This window comes from Tachysurus fulvidraco, chromosome 26 (genome assembly GCF_022655615.1).
Source record: "Tachysurus fulvidraco isolate hzauxx_2018 chromosome 26, HZAU_PFXX_2.0, whole genome shotgun sequence".
Taxonomy (NCBI): Eukaryota; Metazoa; Chordata; class Actinopteri; order Siluriformes; family Bagridae; genus Tachysurus; species Tachysurus fulvidraco.
In genome coordinates this window covers 1,016,702-1,032,019 of record NC_062543.1, presented here as the reverse complement: position 1 = coordinate 1,032,019, position 15,318 = coordinate 1,016,702, and the positions used below count along the sequence as shown (strand labels likewise).

Sequence of the window (15,318 nt, the reverse complement as noted above, 5' to 3'; positions counted from 1 at the left end):
TGTGTGTGTGTGGTGGCAGCGTTTCAGTTACTGTTCCTGGAAATCTGCTGCAGAGAATTTCTCAAGAGTATTAACTCCACTCCAGCATGTGTAAGAGAGTAAGAGATGAGTTAAAACTATTGTGTGTGTGTGTGTTTGTGTGTGTGTGTGTGTGTGTGTGTGTGTGTGTGTGTGAAAGAGAGAGAAAGAGAGAGATATTTTTACTGTCGTTTTACGGTTGTGAAGCTGACGGAGATTGCAGGAGTTAATGTTTTAAAGTATTGTGTGTGTGTTTTTCATAGTTTTTGCATGATTCCTTAAAGGCAGTGTTGGTGATGAAGCTATGTTAAGCTCCGCCCCCTACAGATCACCCTGGGTGGGCCCTCGGGTCCCACCGGGATCCCTGCCTGAGATCAGAAACTACTAATCTGCAGAAATGAGACATGCTAGCAGTGTGTACAGTAATGCAGCGAGAGCACACGCGCTGCACCTGATTTACATTTATTTCTCTATTTTATCTCTAATTATCTCTAATTGCGTCTTTGTGTAACGTAGATTTTTTTTTTATTTTTTTTTTTTATTCAGTTTATTTTGACTATTCTCTATTTCAGACTTTATTTTTCTCTCTACCTCAAAAACCCGTTTCAGCTCCTCACTTTGCAAGTCATTTACAAAGAATAATGCGTCGTGTCGCGTGGAAGAAATAATATTTAAATGAAGCTTATGCAAATATAAGGAGTTTAGATCCTAAAGAATCTCGAACGAACTCTGAGACACGGTGAAGTCGAGGCGAGGGTTAGATAGAGAAATGAAACATGCACGTATCTTCTCAGCTCGTCTTATCTGACTTCATTTCTCAGCCTGGTGCTGCTGTTCTTTATGAGAAAGGAAGCTGATAATAAATAACAATAATAATAATAAGACTAAGAATAAATATAAATTAGCACGAGGTAAAATAAAGTGTTAAGCTACATTATAACGATGACGGTAAATAAAAGAGGCGAGTCCGACATCTCAGACTGCTTTAGTAGAATCTGTTCTCGATCTGGTTTCTGAAAAAAAAAAAAACTGTAAAAGATTTGGCTGAAGTTTAATAATCTTTGTTATCGTGTTGCGTTTTTCGGTGTGTGTCACGCGGGGTGTCGTTTTTTTTCACTTATTCCACTTCCATCTGTCTCTCAGCCTGCTGTTTTTTCCGCTGCGCCTCTGTCTGTAATCTGATGTGAATATATTAGACGTGCAGAGGCGTGATGAGAGCTGAGCGATGTGTGTGTGTGTGTGTGTGTGTGTGTGTGTGTGTGTGTGTGTGTTTGTTATCGTTCAGGATGCCGGTTTCGCCTCACACCCTCCTCCTCCTCACACATTCAATTAAGAAATGACCTTCACGTCTTCACACGCCGCCTCCCTTCAGCTGCGACAGAGCCGTAACATGACAGTCACAGTGTTCATTCTGACGCTGATTAGTTTCCTGTAACAGCCTGAAAAAAGGATTTTATTTCTGAAAGATATCTAATGTTGTGGAACATCTGTAGAAGTGAGTGTGTTCCTGTTGTGACTTACGGTATTGCAGCTGTAACAGCGGTTCCTTCACCGGCCGCTCTTCACTCTCTCACTCCATCAAAAGAAGAATAAAACGCAGCTTGTTGTGTTACAGACCTCGAATCCTTGTAAAGCCTGAACCTCAGGTCTCCATCGGGGCTGTTACATTAACACGTCCGTCCAGAAAAGCCTTTTGATGAATGTTAATAAAGCGTTGTGTGTGTTTTATCCCTGACGCCGTATCTCTGTTTGTCTCCGCAGATGAGCCGCTGTGTGTTTGTGTGAATGCGGGCCGCCATGTCGCAGTTGCTGCACATGGAGATCCCCAACTTCGGCAGCGCGGTGCTGGTGTCGCTGAACGAGCAGCGCCTGCAGGGTCTGTACTGTGACGTGTCCATCGTTGTGAAGGGGCAGGCCTTCAGGGCGCACCGCGCCGTCCTGGCCGCCAGCAGTCTCTACTTCCGTGACCTGTTCAGTGGCAGCGCCAAGTCCGAATTCGAGCTGCCTTCTTCCGTCACTCCGGCCTGCTTCCAGCAAATTCTGTCCTTCTGCTACACGGGGAAGCTGACGATGGCAGCCAGCGAGCAGCTGGTGGTCATGTACACGGCCGGGTATCTTCAGATCCAGCACATCGTTGAAAGAGGCATGGAGCTCATGTTCAAGGCTAACTCGCCTCACTGTGACTCGGCCACTGCTGCCACAGACGAGACCGGCTCGGAGCCTCAGAGCCCCAACAACAACAACAGCGCAAACAACAGCACAGCAGTGGCGGTGGCAGCGGCGGCCATGTTGGCTCCTCCCAGCTGGTCACCTTCAGTCCGCAGGGTGAAGACGGAAGGCAGCGAGACGCCGCTAAGCCTCCTGGGAGGAGCCAAAAGGAGTTCTGGGGTGAGAGGAAACTCATTCTTCTTCCCCGGGGTGCCGGGAATGTACCCCGTCATGCCTGGAGAACGTTCCAGCCCCGGAGCGTCCAGCCTGCCCACCACAGACAGCCCCACGTCTTATCAGAACGAGGACGAAGAGTTTGACGAGGAGAACTACGACGGCATCAGCGAGGACGCATTCGCACAGATGTACAGCCGCACCGCAAATCCTTACGCAAGTAAATATCAGGTTTACACTTAAACTCTCAGTCTGTCAGCACATCAGCTGTAACGGGGAAATAAACACAGAAACCGATCCGTTTAGATTTACATCACGTCCCGAAAGTCTTATAGCTCATTAGAACTAAAGCTCAGAAATTCATCACCAATGACATTTTATAAACAAAAGGACAAGTTGTACTTTTTATCCGTTTATAGTTCCCTTTAATGATGTGGATTACATCTTAATGCCAGAAAACCCGAGTCTCCTTTCGGAACCATGACGCAAAAGTGTTAAATGTCCGAGTCTGAATGAGCTGTTACCATAGTAACAATAACAAGGGCGTTCATTTAAACCTGTGATTCCGAAGGAAGTGAATCAAAACCTTCGGATCAATCAAGAATCCAGAATCCAGCGGTTTTTAAAACATCTGCAGATAAATATAATTAAAAGGTTATTCCATATAGACGGAATCATTAATCACACATTTAACACTCATTTCATCTCGTATAAATTTACTCAGAAAAGTCGAGTAACTTGGGCGCAGGTTCGACTAGTTTAACGCTAACGTTAACGATTTCTGACCTTTTTTCATATCTCTAAAGGTTCAGTAGTTCAGTAGTCACCATGTTAACAGTTTTTTAGAGGATTTACTTCACGACCTTCTCGGGAATGAAACGAGACGTAGCTGTGGGTCGTAAAGTTCCGAGTCAAACCGAAACCCCTTAATGAATGTGCAGGACATTATGACATTACACCATGAGTCAAAATAGAAGTAAAAGAAAAAAGGAAACAGATTTTAATCAGAGATTCTCTAAAATGGAAAAACCTCCTTTGCCAAACTGGTGGAAAGTCAAAACTAAACAAACTGAAAAAACTTTTTTTTTTTTTAATTGTTTTTCTTTCCTGCTTTTTTTCTGCTTTTTTTCTTTAGTATTATTTATTTATATTGTTTCACATACTGACATCTCAGAACTTCGTAACGTCTAGAAGCCCTTCGTACAAATCTCGGGGGTTCATTTGATTTTTTCTTTCTTTCTTTTTTTTTTAAAAGTCTGAGACAGAAGCGAGAGACCGAAGCACTTTTCTCATCGCAGCCTCTTCTGTCTTCTGCTTTTGTAAAGCTGCTCGAATGTTTAGCATGAAACAAACAAAACAGCACTGAATTCAAACCGTAAAGCTGTAAAGGATTCGTCGCTGAATTTAATTAAAATGACTTTGAATTAGAAAAAAAAAGCTTTAAAATAAATTTGTAAACAAATAATTCAACAACTTATAACCAATAAATCGCCTCTTCTTTCTATATTAACTTTATGTTTTTAATGAATTCGTTAACAATGCGATTTTTTTTCTAATTTCTGAAGTAATCGTGGGATTAAAAATATAAAATGAAATTAAAAAAGTAAGAAAAAATCAGGAGGGTAATCAGGAGGGTTCAGTGTCGTGTCTCTTCATTTACTCTGGAGACTCAGATTTCTGATCTTCCTGTAATCCATTCGAGCTCGGACACAGCAGGGTCACAGTGTGGGATACCTGAGATCTGTGTGTGTGTGTGTGTGTGTGTGTGTGTGTGTGTGTGTGTGTGTGTGTGTGTGTGTGTGTGTGTGTGTGTGTGTGTGTGTGTGTGTGTGTAGAGGACAATTAAAGACAAGTAGTTGAACTCTCCTCACTCTAATCGTCATGAGAATAAACATGTGGATTTTTTATCCAATCAGATCGCGACGCTGGCCGCATATTAAACGTATTTCTGCAGTAAAGTTGCTTGTTTTGCTCCATATTAAAAAAGATCTCGTCGCTCTTTTCTGTTTCACCGACATCCTCAGGTCTGATTCTCACCAGGAATGACTTAGATTTTTAATTGTATTCCTCCTGAACCTCTGAGCTCAGACCTCGTTATGTTTGTTCATACATATGCAAATTAGCTTCCTAATCTGGGATGCTGATGAAGCAGTTCCTCAGATGTTCCTTCATCATCATTAACTACTGTGTTATTAAGAAGGTTCAATGTTTTTATGTGAAGATAATAACATTCAAGTGTGAACGTATAAAATATGAATGAACTTTGGCGTCTCTCTGTCCTTTAGTGACAGATAAACCCGAGCTGGTTCCTGTGCCTCTGGAAAGTCGTCCTTGTGTCCTGCTACGCCGTGATTTGGTGGCTCTGCCCGCTAGCCTTATTAGTCAGATCGGCTACCGCTGTCACCCCAAACTCTACACGGAAGGTGACCCTGGCGAAAAGCTCGAGCTAGTTGCAGGTGAGTAGAGCATTTTTATCTTCTACTGTTGATATTTTGATATTTCGATGTACCCTGGACATGTAATCTTTACTAGAGCGCCGCTGCAGTAGATTTACTGTCACCACACTCATGTTGATTGTTGTTTTAAAAAAAATTCTGAGGTTTTATTCGTCTTATATCAGTTATGTTACCGATTAAAGAAGCACACGTACTTTTTATCTGTTTATGTTGTTACTTTATAGCTGCTATAAACAGTTCCAGCTTTAGGTCGGACTGTTATAAAGCTCTGACACTGGAGACTCCTTCCGTAAATATAAATAAAATCTTATCTCTGATGTGCAGGAAAACGAATAAACACTTTTGACCAATCAGAACACAGAATACAGATTATTATTATTTTTATAAAGATTATTCTGATGCTTTTAATGACACATTCAGGAGGGAAAAAAAATGAAATTTACCTCATTTCACCCGTATGTCAGCAGTCCGAATTGTTTGCTCAGGTGATGTAATGGACTGTGTGTTTGTATAAGTGTGTGTGAGCAATGTGTGCGTGTGTGTCTGTGTCTGTGTGTGTGCAGTGCATGTTTGTGTCAGTGTGCAGTGTGTGTGTGCAGTGTGTGCATGTGTGTCTATGTGCAATGTGTGTGTGTGTGTGTGTGTGTGTGTGTGTGTGTGTGTGTGTGTGTGTGTGTGTGTGTGTGTGTGTGTGTGTGTGTGTAATTACATTCTGGGGGTATTTTGTGCCACTAGAGCTGCAAACACACGACTATGGGACAACAGAGTACTGTTTATGGACACTGTGTGTGTGTTTGTGTGTGTGTGTGTGTGTGTGTGTGTGTGTGTGTGTGTGTGTGTGTGTGTGTGTGTGTGTGTGTGTGTGTGTGTTTGTGTGTGTGTGTGTGTGTGTGTGTGTGTGTGTGTGTGTGTGTGTGTGTGTGTGTGTGTGTGTGTGTGTGTAATATTTACATTCTGGGAATATTTTGTGCCACTAGCACTGCAAACACACGCCTATGGCATAACAGAGTACTGTTTATGGACACTGTGTGTGTGTTTGTGTGTGTGTGTGTGTGTGTGTGTGTGTGTGTGTGTGTGTGTGTGTGTGTGTGTGTGTGTGTGTGTTCACGTGTGTAGGTACGGGAGTGTTCATGACCAGAGGACAGCTGATGAACTGCCACTTGTGTGCCGGCATTAAACACAAGGTCTTGTTGAGGCGACTGCTCGCTACTTTCTTTGACAGGTTTGTAAAACATAAGTAGATGAACTCTGGTCTCTGATTGGCTGGATGGTGTCTGTAACTTCCGGAATATTCTAACAACGTTGCTCAAAGCTTTGAGTTTAAAAAAATATACATCTTAATTTTGATTATGCATGAAATACTACTTTGGTATTTTTTTTTTGTTTTTGTTTTTTTCTGTTTAAGCTCCGCCCCCTTCAGCAGGACTCCTTATTATTTGTCTTCAGGGTTGGTGTGTCAGTATTAAAGGTTCATGGTCTATAGTTTATGACTGGTTGTGTTAAAAAGCATGTTGGAATACGTGCAGCACGTGATGGCCAAGGGGCAAGGTGTCGGTCTTGTAAAGTGCGGATCACAGGTTTGATCTCGCCGTATAGAAGCTGATTCAGTGAGTCACATGTGAAATAGATTCCCTCGAGCTACAGAGACTCACCGAGCAGCTCTCAGGTGAAGGAGTCGCTCAACACTTAAAGCTCTGCTCCACACACCAGAAGGTCATGAGTTCCAATCTCTCCACAGAGACAGTCATGCACTGCGCTCGTGTAGCTGACAACCACCAAGAGGATAATTATCCATTATCAACGTTCTCAAAACGTTAGGACAAAAACTAAATAATAACACGATTTTCTGCCCCTGTGGAATATTTAATGAGTTTTTATATATAAACCTTGAATATCACCAAACCCACATCGCTTGTTTGTGTGTGTGTGTGTGTGTGTGTGTGTGTGTGTGTGTGTGTGTGTGTGTGTGTGTGTGTGTGTGTGTGTACAGAAACACTCTGGCGAACAGCTGTGGGACTGGAATCCGTTCCTCGACCAGCGACCCGAGCAGAAAGCCTCTGGATAGTCGAGTTCTAAACGCTGTGAAACGTATGTTCACATTATTGTTGTGATAATATACACAGGCCACACCCCCTTCACTGAGACTGACAGATACACAGGCCACACCCCCTTCACTGAGACTGACAGATACACAGGCCACACCTCCTTCACTGAGACTGACAGATACACAGGCCACACCTCCTTCACTGAGACTGACAGGTACACAGGCCACACCTCCTTCACTGAGACTGACAGGTACACAGGCCACACCTCCTTCACTGAGACTGATAGATACACAGACCACACCCCCTTCACTGAGACTGACAGATACACAGGCCACACCCCCTTCACTGAGACTGACAGATACACAGGCCACACCTCCTTCACTTCTTTCAGGTAGTTCATCTGGCATTTAAATGTTACTTATTTGTCCTCTCTCTCTCCCTCTCTCTCTCCCTCTATCTCCCTCTGTCTCTCCCTCTATCTCTCTCTCCCTCTATCTCTCTCTCTCTCTCTCTCTAACACCCCCCCCTCTCTCTCTCCTCTCTCTCTCTCCTCTCTCTCACTCTCCCCCTCTCTCCCCCTCTCTCCTCTCTCTCTCTCTCTCTCCTCTCTCTCACTTTCCCTCTCTCCCCCCCCCTCTCTCTCTCTCACTCTCTCTCCCCTCTCTCTCTCCTCTCTCTCCTCTCTCTCCTCTCTCTCACTCTCCCTCTCTCTCTCTCCTCTCTCTCTCTCCCTCTCTCTCTCTCTCTCCCCCCCCTCTCTCTCTCCCTCCCTCTCTCTATCTCTCTCTCTCTCTCTCTCTGTCTCTCTCCTCGATTTCAGTCTACTGTCAAAAATTTGCTCCCAACTTCAAAGAGAGTGAGATGAACGTTATCGCCGCCGACATGTGCACCAACGCACGTCGTGTCCGGAAACGATGGCTGCCCAAGATCAAGTCCATGCTGCCCGAAGGCATCGACATGTACCGTGGATCAGGGGCGGGGCTTAATCTGAGCGTTCCATTGACCTTTGACCCAGACTTCAAGCAGCTGCCACTCTTCGTTGAGCGTAAGGATGCTGTAAGAACTCAGCAGCCACTGGATAGTGAGAGTGCAGAGCTCATGGAGGGCCAGGTGGAGGAGGAAGAGGAGGATGAAGGAGCCATGGTCGAGGGAGTGGAGGATACTTTAGGTGCCAGTTCTCTTCTTCTTGGGGTGGATGGCAGAGTTCAGGGTCGTCCGGCGCATGACGGACAGGAGGAGCAGGAGTTTGCGGAAGGGCTGAGGATAAACGGGCAGTGAAAATCCACTGGGGTTTTAACAGAAGGACCCAGCTTGTGTATCAGTACTGTGTTTATTGCATCCTTAACAATTCCCCCTGGACTGAATGTAGCCTTTGGATACTTTATCAGCCTGAGTGATGTTTGTAAGATGACCTCGTGAATCTGATTGGTTTTTTATAAACGAGAAAAAGAAGAGAATGAAATAAGACTGACAGTCACAGGGGCCACGCCTCCTTGACCAGGCCTGACACCGGACACGCCTCTTTTACTGAGACTGACAGACAGATAGGCCACGCCTTTTTTTCTGAGACTGACAATCACGATAAAAGAGGCGTTGCCTCAGACTTTTCTTTTAATCCCGAGGTCCAGTTTTGTGGAACCTGCCCTTCAGAACACACTACAGCTGTGAGGTTTTCAGTCAGTCCGGTTCTGAAACACGCTACGCTAACAGGTGCAGCAGGGCATGCTGGGTAGGGCAGGCTTAACCGACAAACACAGGCATCGCTTATATACAGTAAGTAGAAAAGAAAGATTTTGCACTCTTGCTGAATTCAAGCACTTCTTCTAACACCGATCTTTGTAGTGGACGTCGTTCGTGAAGCTCTGACGAAGCCACGCGAGACCTGAAAGTGCCTCAGTGACCTTCCTCTGGAAACATTTCTTTTTGCTATACACTGAATGTTCTGTATTTTCCAGGAAAACTAAACCTCCCACCAAAATGAAAGCGATACATTACTCTATCTTCCGTTGGGAAAACACTGTGCATGTGAACGAAAGCTCGGACTCTTTCTGGATCTCGCTCCAAGATACTAAAATAAGGTTTTAAAGGGATTCTCTGGCATCTTTTAGTCTGATCTCCATCCACTGCATCAGAGGTTTGTTCTCTGTTTATGAATTTATACGCAATTCCTTAAATCACACTTATTATACAGGTCTAAGTAGAATTATATTGAGTTTCACTTTCCCACCTTGGAGCAGTTCTGTAAAATTAGTTCCGTTTACTTTAAAAGTTCCAGGTTGTTTTCTGGTATCCCTACGCCATCAGAGAAAGTAGTTCCATGCTGGAAAGGATGAAGTACACGGCGACCAAACGGGAATAAAATTCAACCCGACAAGATGAGAAATCACTGAAGAGGTAATAGGCGAGTAACGAGAAAGACGTGTATTTGAGAGTTGCTTTCACGTCATTCGTGACTTTATTGACCAATCACAGCTCAGTCTTGTAAGCCAATAGAAAAGTAGTTCGCATTTCTGTCTTGATTGAAAGGTTCTTCAATAATAAAAGCGTAGGATCAGATCAAATATTTAATATTCGCTAAATTTAATCAGCAAATATTAGATATTTTTCCAGTACTTATTCATCATATATACTTTAATTTCCACTAATATCAGTAATAACAGCCTGATTTATGATTTACAAATGTCAGCTTTTCTGCAAAAGAGCTTTCATCGTCCACAACTTCTGATTAAACCGATTAAACCGGTCTTCCTGATGCTCACTGACACACTGTGGATGTGATGTGGAGATTTTAGAGGAGATGAACGTCAGAGTCTCCCTTTAATAACCGGAGCAATGCCTGTGTTTGTTAAAAAACAACCTCGGCTGTCGTTCACGATAAAACTGAAAGAAAAAAGAGCTCGTGCTGCGGACGTACAGTGACATGCTGGAGCGTTTAAAGCCGGGACACTTGCATGCAAAATGAAAATAATACACAGAACCACGGTAAAGGAAAATACGGACTGTTCTACTATTCGTTTTTTTATTTGTCTTATTTCCCTCCGACATCCGGAAGGTCTCGAGTTGAGTCGGATTTTCACTGTGAGGGTCAGAAGAAAACTTTTTTTTTTGCTTATGATTCTCTACTGTAAATTATTTAATATGAGACTGATATCATTTTTATCATTTTTGCTGGCTTTTCTTTTCTATTTGCACTTGAACCGAGGGAACTGATGGAGAAAACTAAGTGACTCGAGCTCATCGGCCTTTCTGTTCTCCCTCGCAACCGATTTAAAAATCCGACGAAGAAATTTCAGTGAAATTTCAACACTACGAGCTCGGACACTGTTTCTTTTGGTGTGTGTGTTTGTGTGTTTGTTTTTTTATGTTTCTTTTCATATTCACAAAGCAGAATCTATAGCAAACCTACAGCAGCAGCCTCAGAAGTGCGCTCCTCCTCTTCAGCGCGTGTGTGTGTGTGTGTGTGTGTGTGTGTGTGTGTGTGTGTGTGTGTGTGTGTGTGTGTGTGTGTGTGTACATGATGCTCAATTTCCTGCAGAGTGTTTGATTTTGCAGCACGTTTCTCCTGAAACAGTGTGTGAGATGACTGCACACTCTCTGGATTTTTCCCAGGACACAGGAACGAAGAAATCATGAAGTAGTTTTTTTTGCTTTTAAAACATCATGAGTAAGAAGGGGAAGAGTGTTACGTCGTTGTGGTTTGAAAGCCAGAATCTAGTTTTCTCAAAGTCAGAATCTTTAGGTTTGTTATATTTGCTTTTGAGGAGTATATTGGGCAGAGATCAGATGCACACAGAATGTCCAGTTGATCAGTCAGGGATGTTCTCTTCTGGACTGGAGCTACGTGGCTAATAACAAGTTATGCAAATCTTTTTCATCCAAAATGAAAAACAAAACGATGCCAAGGTCTTACATTAATTCCAGTTTTTAATTCTAGTACAGATTTCTAACTCAGCATTATAATTTGTCGCTAGCCGGATTGTTAGCATCGTTAGCATGCTACGTACTAATCACGATCTACTACTTCTGATGTAACATCAGGACTCGATGAGGCTCTTCGAATCAATGAATTTGAATGATTCTGTGAATCCTGTGACTCTTGCTTAGCCTTTTGTAAACCCACATCAGTTTAGAAAGAAAAAGCAAGAAGTTATAAGGAGATAAAGAATGTTTTCCATGTAGGTCATCAGGCGTTAGACTTGCTTTTAACTCCTCAGAATCAGATTTATTGGCCAAGTGTGTTTACACACACAAGGAATTTGGTTCGTTGGACATTTAAACATGTATGTATATATCCTGTCTTATTGCTTTGTGTACATAATAACATCAACGTCTGGTGGTTAGAAAGTTTGGGAAACAACACAAGCAGGCTGGGTGACCGTGTTCAAGGGAAATAAACTCAAGACCAGATTCATTTATTAGACTTTTATTTCACACCAGTGCTGAATTTTTCTCATTTTTTAACATATACATAATCAGAAACTGCTCACCTTCTACCATTTTAATTATATGCACGATGTAAAATCAGAGAACGTGGTCAAACACTGCGTTTTGGCTCTGCACCGCCCCCTAGTGTTGGTTTTGTGAGCAGTGACGTTTAAAATAACTATGAAGTCATGAACAATTGGGACAAATCATCACTGAATCCGGAGATAACTCCCCTCAGTATTAATGGATGAATTATGAATCATTGCTATATTTAAGCGATGGGAATTCCTGGTCTTTTCACGACGTCGGTTCGTTCAATGAGCCGATTCATTCGGCTCTCAAAGAACTCGTTGACTCATCGTTATGTCCTATTTAAAACAATCTGGTAAAGAACCGTTTTTAGAGTCCATTCTTTTGGATGACTTGTGAATCATCGACTCTTTTAGCTTCCAAACAGATGTGGTGTCCCGCTATATAGTGTCCTAAACCACAACCTGTAGGACACTGAAGGATGTGGGTTCGAGATGGATATTTATGCAAAATATCAGCCATGTAGCTCCAGATATCAGAAACTTCAGAGATCAGGATTCCTCTGATGATCAGCTACATTTGGGGTAAAAGCGTAAAGAGTCAATTTCCTCAAATTGAATTAGTCGTCCCATTGTCTGTCTGTGTTTCTGTTGTAAAGCCAAAAGCAAGTTTAGTGTTTCTAATGAATGCATCGTGACTCCTAATGCTGTAGATAACGACGTGTATAGGACGAGAATTAGTGCCTTAATGAGAACATCAGCATGACAGACAGAAAAACTTCTTCAGTGGAGATGAGATCATTTCAGAGATCCTGTTTTTCTTTTTTTGTTGTTGTTGTTTTGTAAACTGGAGCTACTTAAACATACCTGAGGATTCTGACAGTAGGAGCGCATCTCTGGTGCACGTTTGGGGCATCAATGATTCTTACAATAGCTTTATGTACAGTTCAGGCCTCCAGTTTGAGAGGTGAAACTCTGTGACCCTTCATTTATTACGTGTGAAATTTTCAACCCGCTAAACGAACTCGACGTAAAACGGCGTTCTGTAAAACCCATCAGATCCGTCACTCTTATAGGAAGCGTATTTAATCCTGCCGTCCTTTTGGTTTATCTCTTTTTATAAGTCACGTCATGACCCGTAAATAATTCTGATTGTTTTCTTGTTATTTCTCACATCTGCACCTACCTGCAAGTTCCTAAAAGGTATCTTTCGTTTATTTTTCTAACACATATTAGGCTTTAAATGTCTGTAAACCGTTGCACTAGATGCTGAGATAAACTCAGAAGAATGTTGATCGCTAGACCTAGCGGTGGGAAAGCGCTGATCGTGGTAGCGTAACGCTGTCTGCTGTGGAGCGACAGGATAATTTATGTGTCTGTGTGTGTGTGTTTTTTTTAACATTGTAGATGCTACTTCCATCATTAAGACTTTAAGTCTCTAAATTTTGGCACTAACGGCTGATTGCTTTTGCACAAACTGCGAAAGAGATGTTGGCTTTTTTCCCTGAGAAGTGTGAGACGTGTCCACAGGACAAACGATGAGTTTTAAAGTCTGATTACATGACCATTTGGAGTTGTTCTGTATTTGTATCCCACTGTCTGTTTATTAATCATCTTGAGAATTCAGTCAGACTAATTTGACTCACTTATAATAAGAGTCGGTTCTTTTGGCTCTCAAAGGAACCGACCTGCAATGAACCGACTGTTATAGATGAACTCTTGGGAATCGACTCTCAGAAGCGATTCATAAATCATTTGTGTACCAAAAAAAGATCTGATTCTTTCAGAATGGTAACGAGCACATTGGGAGATCAAAAAGAGTTGACTCTTACATTACTGAATCATGAATCAGGTGTGTGAGAATTCCTTCCCTCTCAGTGAGTCGGATCATTTAACTCATTTGGCTCATCGATACGTTTGGTAGTTTTTCTATTTTAGTAAATGATGGCATAGGTGATGCAGGTCACCTGTTTTCATTCTATTGTTAATCATGACCACGGCCGAAGAAGACGCACAAGCACCGTTTGGACAGACAAATTCGAATGAGTCTAGCTCCGGTGTTGGACAGAGCTTTTCCAGACATTAATTTAATCACACAGTGAAGGTGTTAGCATTGACTACAAAAAATAGAATTAAATAAGTCTCACATTGAGTTTTACAATCGGATCTCGAACAGATCTGCCTTTGTTTTAGTCGTCTATTGTGTTGGAAAACAGTGATTCGTGAATCATTTGTATGCTTCATGAGTCATAACTGTTCAGTGTTGAATAAAGCAGGCATTTCTTAAGAAAAATGTATTTTTAAATCAATTGTTTTAAATAGAAAAACAATAATAATAATAAAAGACTCTGGAGCTGTAAAACATTTGCACACCTGGACCGTATATTTAAGAAGAAAAAAAAAATTCTCAATCTGTTTGTTAGTCTGAATTATGATGATATTGAATATATTAGTTTTATGAGATAAAGAAAACCTGCAATAGTTCGATAACGATGTCGAGAAGTTTCCGGAACAGTGGATCTGTTTAAATGTGCTGAGGTTTTTACATCAGGATCGCTAACTAGTAAAACTGGGATCTTTTCTTTTCATATACAAGCAATATTCCAATAATTAGTCGATTTCGTGTAACCCATGATTGAAAATCGGTTTCAGTTCATTGATGACCTTTGACCCTTGTCCCAGTATGAGAACCGAATTGTGCGTGTGTGTGAGTCCGTGTTCTTAGTATAAATAATTAATGCCAGCACTTTATCATTTGTTCTGAACGTTGGGGAACGTTTAAAAAAAAAGAAAAGAAAAAAAAAGAAAAGCCATGTGCTGAGAGCGCAGACAATCAAACGAACAAACGTGCACTAATTTTTACATTTTGTTGGCTCTTCTGCAAACCTTTCGCTGCTTAGCTTCAGCTTTTACAGGTGATTCTATCTCTCTCTCTATGATCTTTCTCTCTCCCTCTCTTTCTTTCTCTCTCTATCTCCCTCTCTCTCTCTCTCTCTCTCTCTCTCTCTGTCTTCTGGGGATCTATGATTAGAGGTCCAGCTGGTCCTAGGAGGCAGAACATCTCTGGAATACCTTTTACTCTACACAGATGACTGAATTCTGTAAACAGCAACGTTTCTGTCTAATACAACAACACCACAGAACTGGGATAAAGACTCACGCTTCAGAAACAGATGTTTACGCCTTTTAAAGACTCAGATTTAATGAGAAATTTCCGTTCGAAATCGATTCCTCCGTCAGAACGGTGTTTGACTCACTGATTTATTTACAAATGCAATACTGAAATGTTTGCTTTCTAATAAAATTCCTTATTCCACCAAACCCTCGTCTGCTTGTCTTTATATAAACCTTTAAGGGGCTCGTTTCTCATCACCATGCCGACACGATGGCCGGCTCATTACAATTTATTCACTGTATATCCAAATCATTATTGAATTTATCTTCATCCATCTCTGCTTCTATAATCAAGAAATTCCGCTGTTGCTAAACTGTGATATTTTAGAATAACAGCGTATGAATTATTTTAATACCGAATAAATATCGATCAGAGTATATTATATATATTTATAATCCTAAACCAGGTTATACATAGTTAAAATACATTTATTTTTAATCCTAGAAAATAGCTTATTTTTAATACAAGGTATTAAAACAAACATGATCACAAGAAAATAGATTTTAAAATATCCTATATAAGTGTATAAGTTGGAATTGTTCTTTAAGAGTGAATCATTGTGGAAAAATAAAACCCTGAAATATTATTATATATAATTGTTATACATTATATATATATATTTTATATTATATTCAAGGTTATTTGTATAGCATTTTTTACAATTGACATTGTCTCAAAGCAGCTTTACAGAACATAAACGAATATAAATAAAATAATAATATAAAGATTAATAGAATACAAAAAATATTTAAATTAATATTAATTAATATTAAATGTGTATGTATAAT

General features: G+C 41.3%; 1 protein-coding gene across 3 annotated transcripts in view; it reads left to right on the top strand.

Moving 5' to 3' along the window:
* The window catches only part of LOC113650895 (nucleus accumbens-associated protein 2), a 35,855-nt gene extending 21,179 nt beyond the window's left edge, over window positions 1-14,676 (top strand). For all 3 annotated transcript variants that reach the window (XM_027159433.2, XM_047809114.1, XM_027159434.2), the window contains exons 2-6: window positions 1,780-2,620; window positions 4,686-4,856; window positions 5,973-6,078; window positions 6,847-6,944; window positions 7,722-14,676. In XM_027159433.2, the coding sequence (XP_027015234.1) occupies window positions 1,804-2,620; window positions 4,686-4,856; window positions 5,973-6,078; window positions 6,847-6,944; window positions 7,722-8,179 (1,650 nt within the window). In that variant the 5' untranslated portion in view covers window positions 1,780-1,803 and the 3' untranslated portion in view covers window positions 8,180-14,676. The remainder of the gene's footprint in view (window positions 1-1,779; window positions 2,621-4,685; window positions 4,857-5,972; window positions 6,079-6,846; window positions 6,945-7,721) is intronic.
* Window positions 14,677-15,318: the final 642 nt, after the last annotated feature.